The sequence below is a fragment of the Oncorhynchus nerka genome, linkage group LG18 (genome assembly GCF_034236695.1).
Source record: "Oncorhynchus nerka isolate Pitt River linkage group LG18, Oner_Uvic_2.0, whole genome shotgun sequence".
Taxonomy (NCBI): domain Eukaryota; kingdom Metazoa; phylum Chordata; class Actinopteri; order Salmoniformes; family Salmonidae; genus Oncorhynchus; species Oncorhynchus nerka.
In genome coordinates, this window is record NC_088413.1 from 75,333,918 (window position 1) to 75,358,280 (window position 24,363).

Consider the following 24,363-nt stretch of genomic DNA (forward strand, 5'->3'; position numbering starts at 1 on the left):
TTATTGACTTGTTTATTGTTTACTCCATGTGTAACTCTGTGTTGTCTGTTCACACTGCTATGCTTTATCTTGGCCAGGTCGCAGTTGTAAATGAGAACTTGTTCTCAACTAGCCTACCTGGTTAAATAAAGGTGAAATAAAAATAAATAAATAAACTGACCCTAGGTCTCATAAACTGAACCTCTATCAGGTCACGTGGTCAGGAAAACTCCTGGATTTAGGCCTACCAAAATATAATGGAAGCGATTTGAGCTGTTTACCTCTTGGTTGCTGTTGCAGCAGCATCCTTCCTGGAGCTGGAGAGGGACGGTAGCGTGCCGCCACTTTTCTTTGGTAGGACAGTGCCGTTGTTGACCATGGGCCTTAGAGGGAGGGCAGCCATCATGGGTCTGGCTGTAAAACAAACACACACAGTAGCACAGAGTAAGTGGGGCTTTGCATTGAACCAGCTGCAACTGATGATCTGCCCTGAACCAGCTTCAACATACAGAAAATACCCACTCTTCAAAGGTGACTAGCTGTTGGGAACTGTCATAGTCGGGTGTGAAGTGAACGAACCAGAAATGTAAAGGCAATCATTTATAGGAAAGGTTGAATACAATGCTTTGGAGACATCCCAGCGTTGTCATTCAAATCCGATGACATAATGACCAGAAACGGATAGAAATTATGTAATTATAACATCATTTTAACAGGTTTTGCCAAGTTTGCCCCACTGGAATTGATCACATGGATCCAATACAAGAGACTTCCACTGGTCTTCTGACCTCTGTCATTTTGAATGGAGTTGGAAGTCAATAAACGGCCCTCGACCAAGAGATGTACCACTAATAGGCTGATGGAAAATTCATGGGACTAAAGCTGAGTCGTGGGATGACGTACTGAACGTGGCAGAGATGTTTAACTCTTGAACCTGATTAGAACTTAGCAGAAGAGTGTGTCAGTATGTCTTTACCGGATCTAGTCCCAAAAAATACTGATGATGATAATGGAAGAAAAGCCCACTCAGGGTTAGGGTTATATGTAATATATACAGTATACTTCTCCAAACACACCAAGACATTTGTGAAGAGGGCACGACAAAGCCTATTCCCCCTCAGGAAACTAAAAAGATTTGGCATGGGTCCTGAGATTGCATCACTGCCTGGTACAGTAATGGCTCAGCCTCTGACCGCAAGGCACTACAGAGGGTAGTGCGTACGGCCCAGTACATCACAGGGGCTAAGCTTCCTGCCATCCAGGACCTCTACACCAGGCGGTGTCAGAGGAAGGCCCTAAGAATTGTCAAAGACCCCAGCCACCCCAGTCATAGACTGTTATCTCTGCTACCGCTTGGCAAACGATACCGGAGTGCCAAGTCTAGGACAAAAAGGCTTCTCAACAGTTTTTACCCCCAAACCTACTGAACAGGTAATCAAATGGCTACCCGGACTAATTGCATTGTGTGCCCCCCCACCCCTGCTGCTACTCGCTGTTTATTATCTATGAATAGTCACTTTACTCCTACCCCCACACATTGACTCAGTATTGGGTTACTTGTTTTACTTTACTTTATTTAGTAAATATTTTCTTAACTCTATTTTCTTATAACTGCATTGCTGGTTTAGGGCTTGTAAGCATTTCACGGTAAGGTGTAACAAAAATCAACCTTTTGTGTTTTTAAAACATTTACATGTTTATATTTGATTACCTGTTGTTTTTGGTTTATGTGACCAATACAATGTGATTTGATCATCAGCCTTCATCAGCCTTCATCATCAGCATTGATCATCAGCCTTCATCAACAGCCTTCATCAATATCTTTCATCAATAGCCTTCATCATCAGCTTTCATCAACAGCCTTCATCATCAGCCTTCATCATCAGCCTTCATCAACAGCCTTCATCAACAGCCTTCATCAACAGCCTCCATCATCAGCCTTCATCATCAGCCTTCATCAACAGCCTTCATCAACAGCCTCCATCATCAGCCTTCATCATCAGCCTTCATCAATAGCCTTCATCATCAGCCTTCATCAACAGCCTCCATCAACAGCCTCCATCATCAGCCTTCATCAATAACCTCCATCAACAGCCTTCATCATCAGCCTTCATCAACAGCCTTCATCAACATTCTTCATCAATAGCCTTCATCATCAGCCTTCATCAACAGCCTTTATCAACAGCCTTCATCAACAGCCTCCATCAACAGCCTTCATCAACAGCCTTCATCAACAGCCTTCATCAACAGCCTTCATCAACAGCCTTCATCATCAGCCTTCATCAACAGCCTTCATCAACAGCCTTCATCAACAGTCTTCATCAACAGCCTTCATCAACAGCCTTCATCAACAGCCTTCATCAACAGCCTTCATCAACAGCCTTCATCAACAGCCTCCAACTTGACTAGTCTGCTGCAGCTGAAACATTGTGTATTGTATATTGTATGTGGACACAGGAATAAAGAACAGGAGCGGCATATGGGGTCTGCAGACTTCTGTTCTTTTATTAGAAATCCTGCCTCTATATGTGGTCAGTCACTCTGCTAGAACATCACTCACACCTTGAGTGACTCCATTCTAACATCATCACGGCCCACTTAACTCCCTCAGCATTATTGCTAACAGGACTGATAAGGGTTGCCAGGCCTGTATTTGTATGGATGGCAGAACAGTGACTATAAAATATTTATCACTGCAGATAAAGCTGGTGGGGTTTGTTCTATGCTTGCTTGGCCCTGCTGGAACGCAAGTGTATACGTGGTTGCATGTGTGTGTGTGGTTGCATGTGTATACGTGGTTGCATGTGTGTGTGTGGTTGCATGTGTATACGTGGTTGCATGTGTATACGTGGTTGCATGTGTATACGTGGTTGCATGTGTATACGTGGTTGCATGTGTATACGTGGTTGCATGTGTGTGCGGGTGTGTGTGTGTGTGCAGTAGAATCACTCTTGGCAGGGCATACTGGCAGAAGATATAGCAGAATTAGACAAAACAGACGCACCAGGCAGAGAGAGAGAGCAAAGAGAGAGAGAGAGCAGAGAGAGAGCCGAGAGAGAGAAGAGAGCAGAGAGCAGAGAGAGAGAGAGAGAGCAGAGAGAGAGAGAGAGAGAGAGAGAGCAGAGAGCAGAGAGCAGAGAGAGAGAGGGGGGGGGAGACAGAGACAGAGACAGAGAGAGAGAGAGAGAGAGAGCGAGAGAGACAGAGAGAGAGGGGGGGAGGGGGAGAGAGAGAGAGAGAAGAGAGAGATGACTCATACTCTCACTGCCAAAATAAGCATTATGTGACTAAATTCAGCTACAAAACTAGGTGCACTGCGAATTATGATGTTCTCACTGTTGTTGTCTGTGAATTGTTGCCACATAATATGATTTAGTGTGGGTGTCAGCACATGCTAGAATTAAGGAAAAACCATGCAAGTGTTTCCACAGCATACCACCTCTCACCCACTCTGTGCTAGGGGACTGGAATGGCATGCAGTCTGGAGCACCACCAACATCAGAATGCTCTCCATTGACCGTGTCACAGTAGACATCAGTGCTCAGTAGACATCAGTGCTCAGTAGACTCCAGTGCTCAGTAGACTCCAGTGCTCAGTAGACTCCAGTGCTCAGTAGACTCCAGTGCTCAGTAGACTCCAGTGCTCAGTAGACATCAGTGCTCAGTAGACTCCAGTGCTCAGTAGACACCAGTGCTCAGTAGACTCCAGTGCTCAGTAGACTCCAGTGCTCAGTAGACTCCAGTGCTCAGTAGACATCAGTGCTCAGTAGACTCCAGTGCTCAGTAGACATCAGTGCTCAGTAGACATCAGTGCTCATTAGACATCAGTGCTCAGTAGACATCAGTGCTCAGTAGACATCAGTGCTCAGTAGACACCAGTACTCAGTAGACACCAGTACTCAGTAGACATCAGTGCTCAGTAGACATCAGTGCTCATTAGACATCAGTGCTCAGTAGACTCCAGTGCTCAGTAGACATCAGTGCTCAGTAGACTCCAGTGCTCAGTAGACATCAGTGCTCAGTAGACTCCAGTGCTCAGTAGACACCAGTTCTCAGTAGACTCCAGTGCTCAGTAGACACCAGTGCTCAGTAGACATCAGTGCTCAGTAGACACCAGTGCTCAGTAGACTCCAGTGCTCAGTAGACATCAGTGCTCAGTAGACTCCAGTGCTCAGTAGACATCAGTGCTCAGTAGACTCCAGTGCTCAGTAGACTCCAGTGCTCAGTAGACATCAGTGCTCAGTAGACTCCAGTGCTCAGTAGACTCCAGTGCTCAGTAGACATCAGTGCTCAGTAGACTCCAGTGCTCAGTAGACACCAGTGCTCAGTAGACACCGGTGCTCAGTAGACAGCAGTGTTCAGTAGTATAATGTACATTTCCAGACATCCCTACTTCATTATGTCTTAGGTAGAAGGGATGTCTGGAAATGCACACCATACATTAAACACAGTAGACTCCATAGACACATGGCAGTGCTTGGTAAGGTTGTTAGAGGGGACAGATCCTACCTGGCTTTCCAACATTGCTTTCTGATGAGGGGGATCTTTTCATCACAGCTGGGTTTACAGCTGTAGATACACACAAAGTCCAGAAGAGGAGGATAAAAGATGGATGAAGAAGAGGAAGAGCTGGGACTGGGATGGATGACTTTCTGTTTGTCACCGAAAGGGGTTAAGGTTTTGCATCTACCTGCATGTGTGTGTGTATGTGTGTGTGTCTACCTTTGTGTGTGTGTGTGTGTGTGTGTGTGTGTGTGTGTGTGTGTGTGTGTGTGTGTGTGTGTGTGTGTGTGTGTGTGTGTGTGTGTGTGTGTGTGTGTGTGTGTGTGTGTGTGCATGTGTGTGCGTATCGACGTGTGTGTGTGTGTGTGTGTGTGTGTGTGTGTGTGTGCACGTTTCTACGTCTGTGCGTGAATCATCAGTTACCTTTGGTGGGCCCCCTCCTATTGGTCATGGTGTTTTGCTCCTCAGAGATGCTGAGGCGGCGCACCACGTCGGCCAGCGCTGACTTGAGCAGCTGGATCTCGTCCTCCTGCATCTGGACGCGCTGCTCCAGGGAGGCGATGCGGTCCGTCACCTCCATGCTGCTGGCTGCCGACGCACTGTCATCTGGAGACGGCAGAGAGACACACACTTATTATGGGCTGACACACACACACACACACACACACACACACACACACACACATATGTCTCACAGGCTCCCAGAGTGTTGTTACAGTACTTTCTGTATTGATTATGGCATTATCTCTGTGTCCTTGAAGTATTTTAGTTGTGGCGTAATTAGTACATCTGTGCACCATCCGCGGAACATCGGCATCTGATAAATCTACAGAACATTGATTGCGGTGCCAAATGTATCATGATGCCCCTCACCGTCCCCATTCGTCCAATCAACAGCCCCATTACAGCCCCAGCCAGCCACCCAGCGGCCGACGAAACTGTACACACTGTACTGTACATAAACGATTGTCAAGCCTCTGACGCAGCCCACAAGTGTTTTAAATACGCAGATGACACCGCTGTCGTGGGTCTCCTCCACCCAGACCAAGCCTCTCTTCAAGGTTTTGACAGAGAAACGTCTCCTCCACCCAGACCGAGCCTCTCTTCAAGGTTTTGACAGAGAAACGTCTCCTCCACCCAGACCGAGCCTCTCTTCAAGGTTTTGACAGAGAAACGTCTCCTCCACCCAGACCGAGCCTCTCTTCAAGGTTTTGACAGAGAAACGTCTCCTCCACCCAGACCGAGCCTCTCTTCAAGGTTTTGACAGAGAAACGGCAAAATTCGTCCAGTGGTGTTCAGATAACTTCCTTGAAATAAACGTTAAGAAAACAAAAGAGATGGAAATCGATTTGAGAAGGAACAGAATTTTACTACGAAGACCAATGGGGAATCTTTCTATAGAATGAAATTGCAACAGAGAACGTTTTCATTAACGCAAACTGAACCATTTTAATGTTGACCACCATATCTCACACATTTTCTATAAATCTGTCCTGCAGTGTGCTGTCCTTTGATCTGATATGCATGTTTGGAAACAAGCGAGTGTCAGACCAAGTCAAGATTCAGCACTTGATTGAGACGGCGGGAAGGATAATTGGTATAGATCATGAATCAACCGCCAACCCGTACACAAAACTCATCCTCCTAAAACGTGAAAGTATTTTACAGGACAGTGCTCATCCCCTTCACTCAAAACTCATCCTCCTAAAACTTGAAAGTATTTTACAGGACAGTGCTCATCCCCTTCACTCAAAATTCAGTCACAGCAGCAGCCGGACAAGAGGAAAGAGACTTCTTCAAAATAAAATTTAAACAGACATGGGGACTCTTTAATTCCAACAACCAGGCTGTATAATAAATAGTCTGTTGGTCCCTCGAGTATACAGCATATTCCACTTCCACTTTAAATGTGTTGCTATGGCAATTTGAATGAATTATTTCGTGTAGTTTCTGTGTTTTCATGTTTTATGTACTTTAATTTTTAAGCACATGACCAAATGAATTTCCCCTGGAAAGAGTTGATCTGAATCACAAAGGGCAAAGGGCAAAGGGCAAAGGCTTTTGTACAAGACAGATTTAATCACGAGCTGTCTTGTCTTTCCGTCTGTCTGTCCGGTCTGTCCTGTCTGTCCTGTCTGTCTTGTCTGTCTTGTCTGTCCTGTCTGTCCTGTCTGTCCTGTCTGTCTTGTCTGTCTGTTTGTCCATCCATCTGTTCGTTCAGATGAGGTTGACACCACCACAGTAACCAATCACCCCCCTCCATCCCCACACAACCAAAGCCCTCCTCGTGGCCTCCAGCTGCTCCTACTTTAAATTCACTTGGCATCCCTGCAGTAATGATTACAGTTGATTAATGCTTCATTGGAGACATAGGCCAGGGTAAGTCTCAGTACGGCTTCCCACTGGGCCCATACTAGCCTTTCAACTTAGGCCTATAATAGACTACCTTTAGTCATGGAAGGACACTGTGACTGCATGGGTAGATGGAGAGATCTGGGAATTAACATCAAGATCAAGGTGGTGTGGTCTTCTTTCATGGCTTGTCCCTTTCAATTTGATATGTACTACAGTCATCATCTGAGTAGGATTAGATAGGTTGTGCAAGCTCCATGGCTCCAGGATCATTGGAGTGTTAAGTTAATTTAACAGGTTACACTACAAATGATCTGAACTCACATTAGATTGATTTCCCGTTAATGAAAACCAACCATGATGGTAGATTCTAGAAAATAGGCTTTGATGGGAATTTCAAGGTGCATAACCCAAATCAATCACGATGACAAATATATTATGAGGAAGACATATAACTTACTTACTGGGCCTTTAAATATACGATACCTCAAACAAAATGGCCACCTAACCCAACGTGAAGGCTTTTTTATTAGACTATAAATTATTCCTTTGATGGAGACCTTCTTTAGATTCAGGTGGAAAGCCAAATCTGCTACGACAGCGGATGTTCTCTAAAGCAGAGTACACAAAGCCCACATCTCAGTGCTGTGATGCCATCCAGTCCCAGAGATGATGCCAACCGGTCTCAGAGATGATGTCAACCAGCCCCCGAACCGATACCGGTCTCAGAGATGATGCCAACCAGCCCCCGAACCGATACCGGTCTCAGAGATGATGTCAACCAGCCCCCGAACCGATACCGGTCTCAGAGATGATGTCAACCAGCCCCCGAACCGATACCGGTCTCAGAGATGATGTCAACCAGTCCCAGAGATGATGCCATCCAGTCCCAGAGATGATGCCAACCAGTCCCAGAGATGATGCCAACCAGTCCCAGAGATGATGCCAACCAGTCGCAGGGATGATGCCAACCAGTCGCAGGGATGATGCCAACCAGTTCCTGAGATGATGCCAACCAGACCCAGAGATGATGCCAACCAGTCCCAGAGATGATACCATCCAGTCCCAGAGATGATGCCATCCAGTCGCAGAGAGGATGCCAACCAGACCCAGAGATGATGCCAACCAGTTCCCGACATGATGCCAACCAGTTCCCGACATGATGCCAACCAGTTCCTGAGATGATGCCAACCAGTCCCAGAGATGATGCCAACCAGTTCCTGACATGATGCCAACCAGTCCCAGAGATGATGCCAACCAGTTAACGACATGATGCCAACCAGTTCCTGAGATGATGCCAACCAGTCCCAGAGATAATGCCAACCAGTCCCAGAGATGATGCCAACCAGTTCCTGGGATGATGCCAACCAGTTCCTGAGATGATGCCAACCAGTTCCTGAGAAGGTTCTCAAGTGCTAATTGCATTGTTAGCCGTCCACAAGGAGGAAGGACCATTGGTTGTCAATCCCTGGTATAGGAAAGACCATTGGTTGTCAATCCCTGGTATAGGAAGGGCCATTGGTTGTCAATCCCTGGTACAGGAAGGACCATTGGTTGTCAATCCCTGGTACAGGAAGGACCATTGGTTGTCAATCCTTGGTACAGGAAGGGCCATTGGTTGTCAATCCCTGGTACAGGAAGGGCCATTGGTTGTCAATCCCTGGTACAGGAAAGACCATTGCTTGCCCGAGCCTGGGCCTGGTACAGGAAGGACCATTGCTTGCCCGGGCCTGGGCCTGGTACAGGAAGGACCATTGCTTGCCCGAGCCTGGGCCTGGTACAGGAAGGACCATTGCTTGCCCGAGCCTGGGCCTGGTACAGGAAGGACCATTGCTTGCCCGAGCCTGGGCCTGGTACCAAAAAGGTTGAGAAACACTGGATCAGAAGGTCATTGGATTTAGAAAAAGAATGCACAAAACATTCTGTTGGTTTTGCCTCGAAGCTGAGACGTTTGTGTAGTGGCTTGTATCTATCTGGTTAACCTCAGTGTCAATACCAATCCATTCAGGATAGATGCTGTCCCAAGAAGTGTCAGACTCAATTAGAGAACCGTCCATACAACCGCTCCTCTCTGCTAACACATCTACCTGTCCATCTACATTCCCCCAAATGGCTCTTGATATTCCTCACTGCGATTACCTTTCTCCAAAAATAACCAATGTCGTGACGGGTGAAGGGCCACATGTCTACTTCTTTTAGTGCTGGCGGATCAACCGAGCCTTGGCGTTTCGACCTAAGGCAGCCAGGAGGAAGTAAAGCACTCTATTTTGTATCACAGACATTTCTGAGTAGCTTTTTTTCCCAAGCCCCTGATGTCATTAATGATTAACAACATAGCACCTTAACCTCCTCCTTTCCCCCCCATCCATTTCATCACCTTCAGTCAGCCTCTGACAGGTAATAGTTTAATTTATTTATTTAATTTTTCTGACAGGTATAGTTAAAGATGCATCGAGGAGACAGGGAATAAAAAGTGTCTGCTGTGGATGGTGCATGATCAAAGCAGAGATGGACTCTATTTCTGTCTACGTATCCCCGTGTAATCTCATTAAAAATACAGCTCCCCTGCCTGAGCTATCTATCAATGATGACTCACTCTGCTTGACTTTATATTAGCCTGGAATGGCGGCATCTGAGATGAGACTGAGATGAAATGAATGAGAAATGGAAATGAATCGCCACAGAGGACTCATCTTTGTTGCTTCATAAGATTATCTCAGAATGTTGTCATATTTCTAGACTGTTGCCTCTCTGGGAGAAAATATTAACGGGCCTAGCTGTGTGATTGATATGCATTATATTTCCCTTCAGTATGCCAGAGAGGCAAAACAATAGAGCTCAATTGACTTGTGAAAAAACGGGACTGTAAACACTGAAATGCAGCAGGGGTCACAGAACCAGTGAGTCACGCTATAGACTCCATTTCCACACAAAATCCATCTGGTGGTCTGGCTTCACATAAAGCTTAGCCTAGCAGATTAGCACAAAGTGCTTTCCAAAAAGGCAGGTTTAATTACCTAAACACTCTGTCTCTCAAATGTAAAATGCTCAAATCGTGGGCTGACACGAGTCTCTACAATCGTTCACTCTCTCAACCAATCTCTTTTTTTTCCCTCAAGGCCATGAACAAAGATCACAATTCATTGACTGGCTTGGAGAATGGCACCTAAAGTTCATCATCCTCCAGATTCAATTTGTCTGAATGGTCATTTCCCCGATTTGAGAAGCTGTAAATCATGTCAGATAGAATTGAGTTAAAAACATATTGTAGGGTGGCCTGGGGTTGGTTTGGTGCAGGGATGGGGAAGTTTGATGGGAGTGGGGGCCACAAAATATCAGAACTCATCATGAGGGGGACGCAGTTGCTCACTGGTCTGCATACCCACATGTGCACCCCGACAGTGGAGAGAACATTTTTACATTTGAGAGTTCATTTTGTGCAATTCTACACATTTTGCCATGGGACGGAGAGGAAAAGATGCTGGTTTAAATCTAATTTAATGCAATTCTACTCATTTTGCCACGGGGCAGAGATGAACATTTTCTGTGTTACAGCTAATTTCTTGCAATTCTACATTTTTTCCAAAGGGTGGAGGAAAATGTTTACAGGTTTTAAATATGATATCTGAGTGAGACTGAAATCAATGCCTCCCCCCTCTCGCCAGTAAGTCAACCATGATTACTAAGTTTACATAACTGGCCGATAGACTAACTAACCAATCTAAAAAATGTTAGCTGACATGTGCTAATTGAGTGACTATCAGTGACTGACATAACAAGATAAAACATAATTACCCATCCCTGGTCTAGTGGGTAACACCATGCACCACCATTCAGCACATATCTGCCCGGTCCCATCGCTAATTAGGCACAAACACTCACATCGTAGTATCCAACCTAATCTAACCCAGCTGTCATTGTGAGGTGGTGGGTCAAATGACAGAGGTGTATTAGCCAATGAGCTGGACAGATTACAGTTTGTCCATTTGACAGAGGTGTATTAGCCAATGAGATGGACAGATTACAGTTTGTCCATTTGACAGAGGTGTATTAGCCAATGAGCTGGACAGATTACAGTTTGTCCATTTGACAGAGGTGTATTAGCCAATGAGATGGACAGATTACAGTTTGTCCATTTGACAGAGGTGTATTAGCCAATGAGCTGGACAGATTACAGTTTGTCCATTTGACAGAGGGGTATTAGCCAATGAGATGGACAGATTACAGTTTGTCCATTTGACAGAGGTGTATTAGCCAATGAGCTGGACAGATTACAGTTTGTCCATTTGACAGAGGTGTATTAGCCAATGAGATGGACTGATTACAGTTTGTCCATTTGACAGAGGTGTATTAGCCAATGAGATGGACAGATTACAGTTTGTCCATTTGACAGAGGTGTATTAGCCAATGAGATGGACAGATTACAGTTTGTCCATTTGACAGAGGTGTATTAGCCAATGAGCTGGACAGATTACAGTTTCTCCATTGGGGCTAACGAACGCCCTTGCTTGAACAGACGGCGCTTAGGTCCTATAAATAGTACGTACGGGGTGGATCAGAGAGGGACTGCACACATTTTTCGATGACCTGTGTAAAAGAGGACAGAAGGAAAGAAAGGAGGACCAGAGGAAGAGATTCTTGTTAATCGAGGGGCCCGACTGCCCCCCTGGGACCCCACTACATGTCCTTGGAGGAACACCGAAGAGTCCTCCTGACATCAGCCACAGCGGTCAACATGTAACAGCCCACACGCCCTCCCCCCGTTTTACACCCCTGGGACCCCACTACATGTCCTTGGAGGAACACCGAAGAGTCCTCCTGACATCAGCCACATCCTTCCTCCAGGTCATACAGCGGTCAACATGTAACAGCCCACACGCCCTCCCCGTTTTACACCCCTGGGACCCCACTACATGTCCTTGGAGGAACACCGAAGAGTCCTCCTGACATCAGCCACATCCTTCCTCAGGTCCTGGCGGTCAACATGTAACAGCCCACACGCCCTCCCCCCGTTTTACACCCCTGGGACCCCACTACATGTCCTTGGAGGAACACCGAAGAGTCCTCCTGACATCAGCCACATCCTTCCTCAGGTCATACAGCGGTCAACATGTAACAGCCCACACGCCCTCCCCCCGTTTTACACCCCTGGGACCCCACTACATGTCCTTGGAGGAACACCGAAGAGTCCTCCTGACATCAGCCACATCCTTCCTCAGGTCATACAGCGGTCAACATGTAACAGCCCTCCCCCCGTTTTACACCCCTGGGACCCCACTACATGTCCTTGGAGGAACACCGAAGAGTCCTCCTGACATCAGCCACATCCTTCCTCAGGTCATACAGCGGTCAACATGTAACAGCCCACACGCCCTCCCCCCGTTTTACACCCCTGGGACCCCACTACATGTCCTTGGAGGAACACCGAAGAGTCCTCCTGACATCAGCCACATCCTTCCTCAGGTCATACAGCGGTCAACATGTAACAGCCCACACGCCCTCCCCCCGTTTTACACCCTGCTGGCTTAGGGTTTCATTAGGGGCCGGTCGGTCTGACATAGTCACGCGTTACCATACTCCCAAAACAAACATGAGGAAGCCTTGAAAATCAAGGCTAGGTCACCGTCAGTGATAGACTTTGGTGAATCTGGGGAGATGAAAGAGATAAGTGAAGCATTTTGTGGTGTTTATAAGGTCTGGTTGAAGTGATACTAGTGCTGAGCGATTGGTGCTTTTTGAGGTCGGTTCGGTTTCAGTTCGATCATAAAAAAATAATCACAATTTTCCGGTTTAGAATATTTTTTTGATACATTAAATGCACTATGCATTATGTGGGTTGAATGCTGTATCAACACAGAATAAAACTATTAACAGAAGCCCCATGATGGTAGTGACTGCCCATTACTGCTGATCACTTATTCACCATCATTTACTCACATTACTTTACTTTAATAAAATATTTCAGTTATTGTGCATATTACATTTGTTTTATTTGATAACTTTATTATTTCATTCCAAGTCATCATCTGATCTCTACAGAGCTGCTGACTATGCTGTCTGACAAAATCACTATTTTAGTAGTTCTTCAAAGTAAATAAGGCATACAGTACTTTTATGACTGCTGAATATCAACTATCGATCACTTAGATAATGTACTTTCAGGTAGAGATACCTGGTGAAGAAACCTCCCTCTATGTATCGCCTCTGGATCACTCGTTCTTCTTTCAGCTACGTAGCGAAAGAAACACAGCCCGGACAAAATAGCAGCGCATTGGATTATGGTCATTCAAATAAAACGAATGGATTTAAAATAATCTAACTGTCTGTCAATTAGTAGTTACATTTAAAAAAAAATAAAAAATTTAAACCGACATTTCAGTTAATCGCTCAGCACTAAGGGATACATGAAAACAGAGAGAGGCTGACAGGCTCGGAAACACTTCATTTCAGCATCTGCCGTTTGTAGCCGAAAGGCCAAAGCCAGGAAACCCCATTAGCATGCAAAGTGCATGTGCATATATATTAAGACAGCGCTAGGAGCACAATAGGTTGTCCCCTTCTCAACCCATTCTGTCAAACCCCCTCTGCTCTGTCTGTACAAGGTCCCTGGAGAGAGGAAAACACGGGGGAGATGGGTGGACTGACTGCTGTTCTCAATATTTTATTTAACTAGGCAAGTCAGTTAAGAAGATATTCTTATTTACAATGACAGCTTAGGAACAGTGGGTTAACTGCCTTGTTCAGGAGCAGAACAACAGATTTTTACTTTGTCAGCTCAGGGACTTGATCTAGCAACCTTTCAGTTACTGGCCCAATGCTCTAACCACTAGGATACCTGCCGCCCCATACTGTAGGCTATAGTTTAACCATCCGATCTCAGAGTTCTGTCAGTCTGGCAGTGCTGTCTGAGGCAGAACCCACCACAGCAGCCTCCTTTTCCCCACACGTCCACACACACACACACACACACACACACACACACACACACACACACACACACACACACACACACACACACACACACACACACACACACACACACCATTCCCCACCAGGCTCAGTGGCACGAGTCCAGAGGAGGAACACAGAGGAGACCATAGCAATCCTCTCCAGAACTTCTGTCAAAGAGCAAACAGTCACAATGCAGGCAGAGGATTAAGGAGGGGGATACTGATCTCAAAGGGGGGGTTGGGTTGGGGGGATATGCATGTTTTATAGGCATAAAAGCAATCTGGCCTCATCTGAGAAGAGACCTTTATCAGACTGATGTATAAGCCAACAAGCAAACAAACTAATCTGTATGCCAACCAATTAAACAGGGCTCGAATCGACCCGTGGATTAGAACAACTAGACACATTAACAAAGAAAAGGTACAGCTGATACCATGTGTTGCAATGGCCGCACAGGGACTGGTAACAGTGCACGATATTGGGATCCTGTCTCTAGCCAGATGAAGATCTCCCTCCCCCCTCTCTACATTCATCATCGCTGCATCCCCTAGCACCCACTCCAAGCCACGCCCAGGCTCCAGCTTACGGTAAGTTACTCACTCCCTCATAGAACACAGCAAAAAAACAAACAAAAAAACAGATAGAACGCTGCATAGAAAACGAGGCAGCCTTTTTCTGCTGACTCATCACCAGTCTATATGGGAGGAGGGTACAGCAGAGGCCTGATGGCAATTAAAGACACACACAAACAGCTTATTTAACCTTTATTTAACGAGGCAAGTCAGTTAAGAACAAACTCTTATTTACAATGACAGTCTACCCCCGGCCAAACCCTAACGACGCTCGGGCCAATTGTGCGGCGCCCTATGGAACTCCCAATCACGGCCGATTGTGATACAGCCTGGAATCGAACCAGGGTCTATAGTGACACCTCTAAATCAAATCAAATCAAATTTTATTTGTCACATACACATGGTTAGCAGATGTTAATGCGAGTGTAGCGAAATGCTTGTGCTTCTAGTTCCGACAATGCAGTGATAACCAACAAGTAATCTAACAACAAGCACTATATCTCATGGTTTGCTCTACTCTCTCCTTTGACACGCTCTTTTCAGTTGGCCGATCGGCCAACCTTTTCTCCCACAAACAAAGGCTTTGTGTACAAATGACAAATGGCAGGGAACATTGGGCTTATTCAGACAGTGTTGTTGTAAGAGTTGGGATTTACATGGTATGGAAACCAAATGAGAAGAGAAACACTGGACAGTGCTTGGACATTCCAGGCCAGATACAGTGCTTGGACATTCCAGGCCAGATACAGTGCATGGGCCTGATCATATGTCAAGCAGTTGGCTTAGAAGAATGGCACAGAAATGCAACCTTGTTGACAAAACTATCCTTATAAGGGAACAAGAACAGCATAAAAGCTAAGTAAAACTGAACTAGTATTTGAGGGGAAAGACTGATCCGCCAAAAGCTACTTGAATGCTTTTGAAAATTTATTTCATTGGGCGATGCAGCATTGCAGTGTTGCGGCATCACTACAGACCCTGGTTCAATTCCAGGCTCTTTCACCAGCCGTGACCAGGAGTCCCTTAGGGCGGCGCACAATTGGCCCAGTGTCGTCCGGGGGGGCTTTACTTGGCTCATCACTCTCTAGCGACTCCTTGTGGCGGGCCAGGTGCCTGCAGGCTGACCTCGGTCATCAGTTGAACAGTGTTTCCTCCGACACGTTGGTGCGGCTGGCTTCCGGGTTAAGGGAGCGGGTGTTACAGTTTTTCTCAAATTGCTAAAACACTAAAACCCATTGGCTGAACAAAGTTCTCAGTTGCCTGGACTCATTTAGCTAATTATGTAGTCTGTTGTCAACACCTTAAACCATTTCACATGGTAAAACATAATTTGCAGATCTCACTTAGACTTTTCAGCAAAACTCTAAACACATTCTCATTCTCAAAACACATTCTGCACTCTAATGCACATGTCATCCATACTGGTAAACACAAGTGGCAACAATGAAATACAAATAGAGAACACATGTCATTGATTGAACATAACCACTCAAAATTGATTTAACCTGTTTCAAATGATGAGACACAACCAATATAAGTCAGTTCAGAGAGCAAACAGGTTGTTGAAGGTGGGAAGGAGAAAGTCTGAGAATGGATAGAAGAAACAATGTGTGAGGACGAGGACGAGGACGAGTGCATATGCGAGGTGGGCGACGAGGAGGAAGAGGAGGAGGAGGGCAAGAAAGAGGAAGAGGAGGACGAAGAGGAAGAGGAAGACAAAGTGTGGAAATATCTGATGAAATTCGAGCAAGTTATAGACCATGTTCTTGTCCATGGACTGACAATGAGGGAAGCAGGACTTAGAGTGTAACCCCATTTGAGACGATTTTCTGTGTCCACCATAGTAAGGACATTCAGAGAAGAGAACAGGTACAGTATACTACTGTATTTTTGTAATTGCACATTTACTGTACTACACTATATGCAGCTGTTTCAATAGACATTTGTAAAGTTAATCACTGTATGTATTGTACTGCATGAATATGTTTTGTAACTGCACATCTACTTTTTGCAGAATTGCAAGGCTGCCACATGCAGGTGGAAGGACAACTATATTCACTCGGGAGCAAGAGGCCGTTATAGTTGGCATGGTCCTTCAAGATAATGCAATACGACTCAGAGAAATCCATGAACGAGTGATACAAAACAACACACACTTCCAGGGAATCGACAGTGTGAGCATTTCCACAATTGACCGTGTCCTCCATTGTAATAGGATGCGAATGAAACAAGTATACAGAGTACCTCTTGAGCGCAACTCACCAAGGGTGAAAGAACTGCGAGCTCAGTATGTGCAAGTAAGTGTACATTCAGAAACATTTACTGTAATCCAGATTGTCTACAGTACTAACACATACTACGTGAATAACATTACTCTTCAGTACATAGAATGTATATGAATCAGAAGCCTAATTGTTCTCTACAGTATAGCACTGTCTCTGTACTACTTACAAAATCCTACATACAGTATATTGTATTTCTACACAGACAATATTTGACTTGGAATCCTTGGACAGACCCCATGAGTTCATCTTTGTCAATGAAGCAGGTTTCAATCTAACAAAGAGGAGAAGGAGAGGCCGAAACATGATTGGACAGCGGGCTATTGTTGAAGTCCCTGGTCAACGAGGTGGCAATGTCACAATCTGTGCTGATATCAGCAACCATGGTGTTCTACATCACCATGTTACACTCGGACCATATAACACCCAGCACCTTCTAAGATTTATTGCCAATCTAAGAGATATTTTATTTGAGCAGCAGGTTCAAGAGCAGCAGGTTCAAGAGCAGCAGGTTCAAGAGCAGCAGGGTCAAGAGCTAAACGAGAATCTCATTCCCACCGATGTGATAGTGTGGGACAATGTCAGTTTCCACCGAGCTGCTCAGGTAAGGGAATGGTTTAACATCAATGGGCAGTTTATAAACTTGTACCTCCCTCCATACTCGCCTTTCCTGAACCCGATTGAGGAGTTCTTCTCCTCTTGGAGATGGAAAGTGTATGATAGACAACCCTACACCAGAGTAAATCTGCTGCAAGCCATGGATTTAGCCTGTGGTGATATAGGTGAGTAATCATGTCAGGGCTGGATACGGCACACAAGAGGCTTCTTCCCTCGTTGCCTCAGTGTAACGCCGGGAGAGTGATGGGTGTGGAGTCAGACGCAGAGAGCAGAAGGTAAACGGGAAAAACGCTTTAATGTCCTCCGTAACAGGAACAGGTACAACATAGGGTGAAGCCCAAAAACACAGGCGCAAACAACAACCCAAAACCACTGTTACAAACAACGGACAGCGAAAACCCAACAATACACCACTAACGTACAATAACAACAAGCACAAACACCAGCGGGCTAAACCAACTTAAATAACACCCATCCCAAAACCCCAACAATACACCACTAACATACAATAACCACAAGCACAAACACCAGCGGGCTAAACCAACTTAAATAACACCCCTCCCAAAACCCCAACAAGGAACAGGTGAAAACAATTAGACCAAAACAAACTAAAAGGAAAAAGGGATCGGTGGCAGCTAGTAGACCGGCGACGACGCCCGCCGAGCATCGCCCGAACAGGAAGAGGAGCCACCCGAACAGGAAGGGGAGCCACCTTCGGTAATATTTGTGACACTCAGTAGGGACAATATTGCTTGTGATGTCGACCAAGTGCTCTGGCTTGACCCAGCCCAAAGACAAGAAGAAGCACATTGATCACATGTTTACTCCTTTGATTTTTGTCCCTTTTAGTATTGTAAACTGTAGTACAGTGCATTGTAGGCTGTATACTGTACAATGGACAAATTGTATGGCCCTGAACATTGTTGTAAGGGATCTCGTCCTCCTCTTCTGAGGAGGAGAAGCGAGAAGGATCGGAGGATCAAAACGCAGCGTGGTAAGTGTCCATAATGTTTATTTTAAAACATAAACTGAACACTACGAAATACAAAACAATAAAGGTGAAATGAACGAAACAGTCCCGTGTGGCGACAAACACTCACACGGAAGACAAACACCCACAACCCAAACTGAAACCCAGGCAACCTAAGTATGATTCTCAATCAGGGACAACAATTGACAGCAGCCTCTGATTGAGAACCATACTGGGCCGAACTCAAAAACCAACATAGAAAAACAAACATAGACTGCCCACCCAACTCACGCCCTGACCATACTAAAACAAAGATAAAATAACTGAATTATGGTCAGAACGTGACAATTGTGCTTTCCATTTATTAACAGTACTGACTGCTCAATAGATTTTGACTGGTTGCAGGTTCATATCAACAAAGAACAAGAATTACAGTATCACAGAGACAAAGGACAAGTTTGTGAGATGCAGGGTACAGTACTGTAAAAATAGGGGTACAAGGAGGAGGAAGAACAAAAAACTAAATTGCAAAGCGCAAAGCAGAGTAGTAATTTCTGATCAATTTTGAGCTACTATGATAGAACATGTTTTCGTTCATCAAAAGACGATGACGGAAAAATATGAATTTTTTTTAGATAAAAATTTTACTTCTCCCTGAGAATTGTATGTTTTGAACAATGTGTTTTCTATTTTTCGGTGTATTGTTTACTTACTGCTTGAGAGTGTATATCATTTTGATCACTTTGTTTATGATTTGAGAGCAGTGTTTGATTTTGAACACAGGTAAAACTGTTTTGAGGTGAATGTTTAATTTTGCAAGAGGAGTCAGAGGTTATGTAAATAGTGCTTGAAGATGAGGTTTTGTGTTTAACGTTTTCGGGAAATGGAGCAAGGTTTCAGAAATGGTGTTTTAGCAATTGAGAAAAACTGTAATAAGCGTGGTTTGAAGGGCCATGTTTCGGAGGACGCATGACTTGACCTTCGCCTCTCCCAACCCCGTTGGGGATTTGTAGCGATGAGGCAAGTTTGTAATCATGAAATTGGGGAGGAAAAGAGGGGGGTAAAAAATAAGTGACAATGAATTTGATTGATCTCATTCTCTTTATTCCCTTAGATGGGACATTGAATGTTTTCCAGATACATTTCTCTGTATACAACCACAAGCCAAGGGGAACCACATCTCATAGCCATCCATCTACTAAACTGGGTTTATTTCCCCTTTCTCCTTGTAATTTCTATTTGTATTTTTTATGGATCCCCATTAGCTGCTGCCAAAGTGTGTGTGTGTGTGTGTGTGTGTGTGTGTGTGTGTGTGTGTGTGTGTGTGTGTGTGTGTGTGCCAATGTTTCTGTTGCTTCACAGTCCCCGCTGTTCCATAAGGTGTTTTTTTTAATCTGTTTTTTTTTAAATCTAATTTTACTGCTTGTGTCAGTTGATGTGGAATAGAGTTCCATGTTGTCATGGCTCTATGTAGTACTGTTTGCCTCCCACAGTTTGTTCTGGACTTGGGGACTCTGAAGAGACGTCTTGTGGCATGTCTTGTGGTGTATATGCATGTGTGTCCGAGCTGTGTGCCAGTAGTTTAGACAGACAGCTCGGTGCATTCAACATGAATAAAACTTTCAGCCAGGAGACACTGACATGCATATTACTAATATAATTAGATCTCTGTCTACATCCAAGGACCAAGTGCTGTCCTGTTCTGAGCCAATTGCAATTAGTCCTTTTTTTTGTGGCACCTGACCCCACAACTGAACAGTAGTCAAGGTGTGACTAAACTAGGGGCTGTAGGACCTGCCTTGTTGATAGTGTGGTTAAGAAGGTAGAAACTAGGTCCAGTAGGACCTGCCTTGTTGATAGTGTTGTTAAGAAGGTAGAAACTAGGTCCTGTAGGACCTGCCTTGTTGATAGTGTTGTTAAGAAGGTAGAAGCTAGGGCCTGTAGGACCTGCCTTGTTGATAGTGTGGTTAAGAAGGTAGAAACTAGGTCCAGTAGGACCTGCCTTGTTGATAGTGTTGTTAAGAAGGTAGAAACTAGGTCCTGTAGGACCTGCCTTGTTGATAGTGTTGTTAAGAAGGTAGAAGCTAGGGCCTGTAGGACCTGCCTTGTTGATAGTGTTGTTAAGAAGGTAGAAACTAGGTCCTGTAGTACCTGCCTTGTTGACAGTGTTGTTAAGAAGGTAGAAACTAGGTCCTGCAGGACCTGCCTTGTTGATAGTGTTGTTAAGAAGGTAGAAGCTAGGGCCTGTAGGACCTGCCTTGTTGATAGTGTGGTTAAGAAGGTAGAAACTAGGTCCAGTAGGACCTGCCTTGTTGATAGTGTTGTTAAGAAGGTAGAAACTAGGTCCTGTAGGACCTGCCTTGTTGATAGTGTTGTTAAGAAGGTAGAAGCTAGGGCCTGTAGGACCTGCCTTGTTGATAGTGTTGTTAAGAAGGTAGAAACTAGGTCCTGTAGTACCTGCCTTGTTGACAGTGTTGTTAAGAAGGTAGAAACTAGGTCCTGCAGGACCTGCCTTGTTGATAGTATTGTTAAGAAGGTAGAAACTTGGGCCTGTAGGACCTGCCTTGTTGATAGTGTGGTTAAGAAGGTAGAAACTAGGGCCTGTAGGACCTGCCTTGTTGATAGTGTTGTTAAGAAGGTAGAAACTAGGTCCTGCAGGACCTGCCTTGTTGATAGTGTTGTTAAGAAGGTAGAAACTAGGTCCTGCAGGACCTGCCTTGTTGATAGTGTGGTTAAGAAGGTAGAAACTAGGGCCTGTAGGACCTGCCTTGTTGATAGTGTTGTTAAGAAGGTAGAAACTAGGTCCTGCAGGACCTGCCTTGTTGATAGTGTGGTTAAGAAGGTAGAAACTAGGGCCTGTAGGACCTGCCTTGTTGATAGTGTTGTTAAGAAGGTAGAAACTAGGTCCTGTAGGACCTGCCTTGTTGATAGTATTGTTAAGAAGGTAGAAACTAGGTCCTGCAGGACCTGCCTTGTTGATAGTGTTGTTAAGAAGGTAGAAACTAGGTCCTGCAGGACCTGCCTTGTTGATAGTGTGGTTAAGAAGGTAGAAACTAGGGCCTGTAGGACCTGCCTTGTTGATAGTGTTGTTAAGAAGGTAGAAACTAGGTCCTGCAGGACCTGCCTTGTTGATAGTGTGGTTAAGAAGGTAGAAACTAGGTCCTGTAGTACCTGCCTTGTTGATAGTGTTGTTAAGAAGGTAGAAACTAGGTCCTGTAGGACCTGCCTTGTTGATAGTGTTGTTAAAAAGGCAGAGCATCGCTTTATTATAGACAGACTTCTCTCCATCTTAGCTACTACTGCATCAATATGCTTTGAACATGACAGTTTACAATCTAGTGTTACTCCAAGCAGTTTAGTTATCTAAACTTGCTCAATTTCCACATGATTTATTACAAGATTTAGTTGAGGTTTAGGGTTAAATAATAATAACAGCACTCAATCAGCACCAATCAGACCGCTCAGCTCTGGGAACCAATCAGACCGCTCAGCTCTGGGAACCAATCAGACCACTCAGCTCTGGGAACCAATCAGACCACTCAGCTCTGGGAACCAATCAGACCACTCAGCTCTGGGAACCAATCAGACCACTCAGCTCTGGGAACCAATCAGACCACTCAGCTCTGGGAACCAATCAGACCACTCAGCTCTGGGAACCAATCAGACCACTCAGCTCTGGGAACCAATCAGACCACTCAGCTCTGGGAACCAATCAGACCACTCAGCTCTGGGAACCAATCAGACCACTCAGCTCTGGGAGATACTCTCACCAGCATAAGGTTAAATATATCTGGTAAGATTAGAACTGGGCAATGAAAAAATATGGCTTTGATTTAGAAGGTGAAGCCAGGACATATGATGGGGCCCTGGCCTTGGTGTGGGGTAGTACACAAATACAGAGAATTACATGAGAATTAAATAATTGTGCTCATCGATCATACTAATTTAATTCATCCAGCGGTCATAATAGTTTCAGTGAAACACACATAACAGTTACTCACTGGTCTAACTATTTGCATATTAATTCCAAATACCAGATTGGAATAATCCTGTTATTTCTAGTTATAGCTTTTCTAGCTTTAGTTATAAACACACCTTTGTTTCCCGTAGACTTGTGCTGAATACTTTTAACCTCAGGATTGTGTTACATTATTACATGAAAAGAAAAGGTTTTAAAACTGTTTTCTAGTCCAGGTAGTCACTCTCAGTTTATGATCCCTTGTCCTTGGTCTTTCTGTTGGTGTCTGATGAGGAAAGAGGAGATACCTCCTCGAGGTTAACCAGAGCACTAAAGAGCTTCTACCCCAAAATCCTACTTCTGAAGGTTTGATGAAGTATGAGCCCTCTTGCTTCCTGTACTGAACTGCAAAGACCCAGCAGTAGCCCCACCTCTCGCACCAACATTTCCACACATCCAAGAGAAAATAGCATTTCTATCACGTTCTTCCACTGATATTCATACGCATGAAATGCAGCTCAGGGAATGCTTGTGTGGAGGATTTGTCTACCCCTGCATGTGTAGCATGACCTCGTTATCTGTCTGTAACTTACACATTCTCTGTGCTAGAGGCTTATACTCCCTTCCCCCCACACTCACTCACTCACTCACTCACTCACTCACTCCACTGCTATTTCCACTCTCCCTTCCACAGAAGGGAACATTAGGAGGAAAAAAATTTGGCAGCATTATTTACACTATGTATTTCAGACATACAGTTGAAGTCTGAAGTTTACATACACCTTAGCCAAATACATTTCAACTCTGTTTTTCACAATTCCTGACATGTAATCCTTGTAAAAAAAAATCCCTGTCTTAGGTCAGTTAGGATCAGAAATGTATACTGTAAACTGTAGTCTGGCTTTTTTATGACGGTTTAGGAGCAGTGGCTTCTTCCTTGCTGAGCGGCCTTTCAGGTTATGTCGATATAAGACTCGTTTTTACTGTGGATATAGATACTTTTGTACCTGTTTCCTCCAGCATCTTCACAAGGTCCTTTGCTGTTGTTCTCGGATTGAATTGCACTTTTCGCACCAAAGTACGTTCATCTCTAGGAGACAGAACGCGTCTCCTTCCTGAGCGGTATGACAGCTGTGTGGTCCCATGGTGTTTATACTTGCGTACTATTGTTTATACAGATGAATGTGGTACCTTCAGGCATTTGGAAATTGCTCCCAAGGATGAACCAGACTTGTGGAGGTCTACAATTTCTTTCTGAGGTCTTGGCTGATTTCTTTGGATTTTCTCATGATGTCAAGCAAAAAGGCACTGAGCTTGAAGGTAGGCCTTGTAATACATCCACAGGTACACCTCCAATTACATTTACATTTTACATTTAAGTCATTTAGCAGACGCTCTTATCCAGAGCGACTTACAAATTGGTGCGTTCACCTTAAGACATCCAGTGGAACAGCCACTTTACAATAGTGCATCTAAATCTTTTAAGGGGGGTGAGAAGGATTACTTTATCCTATCCTAGGTATTCCTTAAAGAGGTGGGGTTTCAGGTGTCAATTGACTCAAATGATGTCAATTAGCCTATCAGAAGCTTATAAAACCATGACATCATTTTCTGGAATTTTCCAAGCTGTTTAAAGGCACAGTCAACTTAGTGTATGTAAACTTCTGACCCACTGAAATTATGATACAGTGAATTATAAGTGAAATAATCTGTCTGTAAACAATTGTTGGAAAAATGACTTGTGTCATGCACAAAGTAGATGTCCTAACCGACTTGCCAAAACTATACTTTGTTAACAAGAAATTTGTTGAGTGGCTGAAAACAAGTTTTATTGACCTATGTGTATGTAAACTTCCGACTTCAACTGTATATTTAGCCCATGCCTTACACTGTTCTCTGTGTGTTCCATAGTTTAAAATATATATTTTTTAACCTTTATTTAACAAGGCAAGTCAGTTAAGAACAAATTCTTATTTTCAATGATGGCCTAGGAACAGTGGGTTAACTGCCTGTTCAGGGGCAGAACGACAGATTTGTACCTTGTCAGCTCGGGGGTTTGAGCTTGCAACCTTCCGGTTACTAGTCCAACGCTCTAACCACTAGGCTACCCTGCCGCCCCGCCCCGTGGGTTGATGACACTGTGTTCCATAGTGAATAAGGGTCGCCGTGGGTTGATGAC

General features: G+C 44.6%; 1 protein-coding gene across 4 annotated transcripts in view; it reads right to left on the bottom strand.

Annotated features, from left to right (window-relative positions):
• Positions 1-24,363, bottom strand: part of LOC115146462 (echinoderm microtubule-associated protein-like 1) — an 80,694-nt gene that overhangs the window by 30,168 nt on the left and 26,163 nt on the right. For all 4 annotated transcript variants that reach the window (XM_029688557.2, XM_029688555.2, XM_029688554.2 and 1 more), the window contains exons 2-3: positions 4,905-5,087; positions 261-393 (exon numbers count right to left, since the gene is read on the bottom strand). In XM_029688557.2, coding sequence (XP_029544417.1) covers positions 261-393; positions 4,905-5,087 — 316 coding nt within the window. The remainder of the gene's footprint in view (positions 1-260; positions 394-4,904; positions 5,088-24,363) is intronic.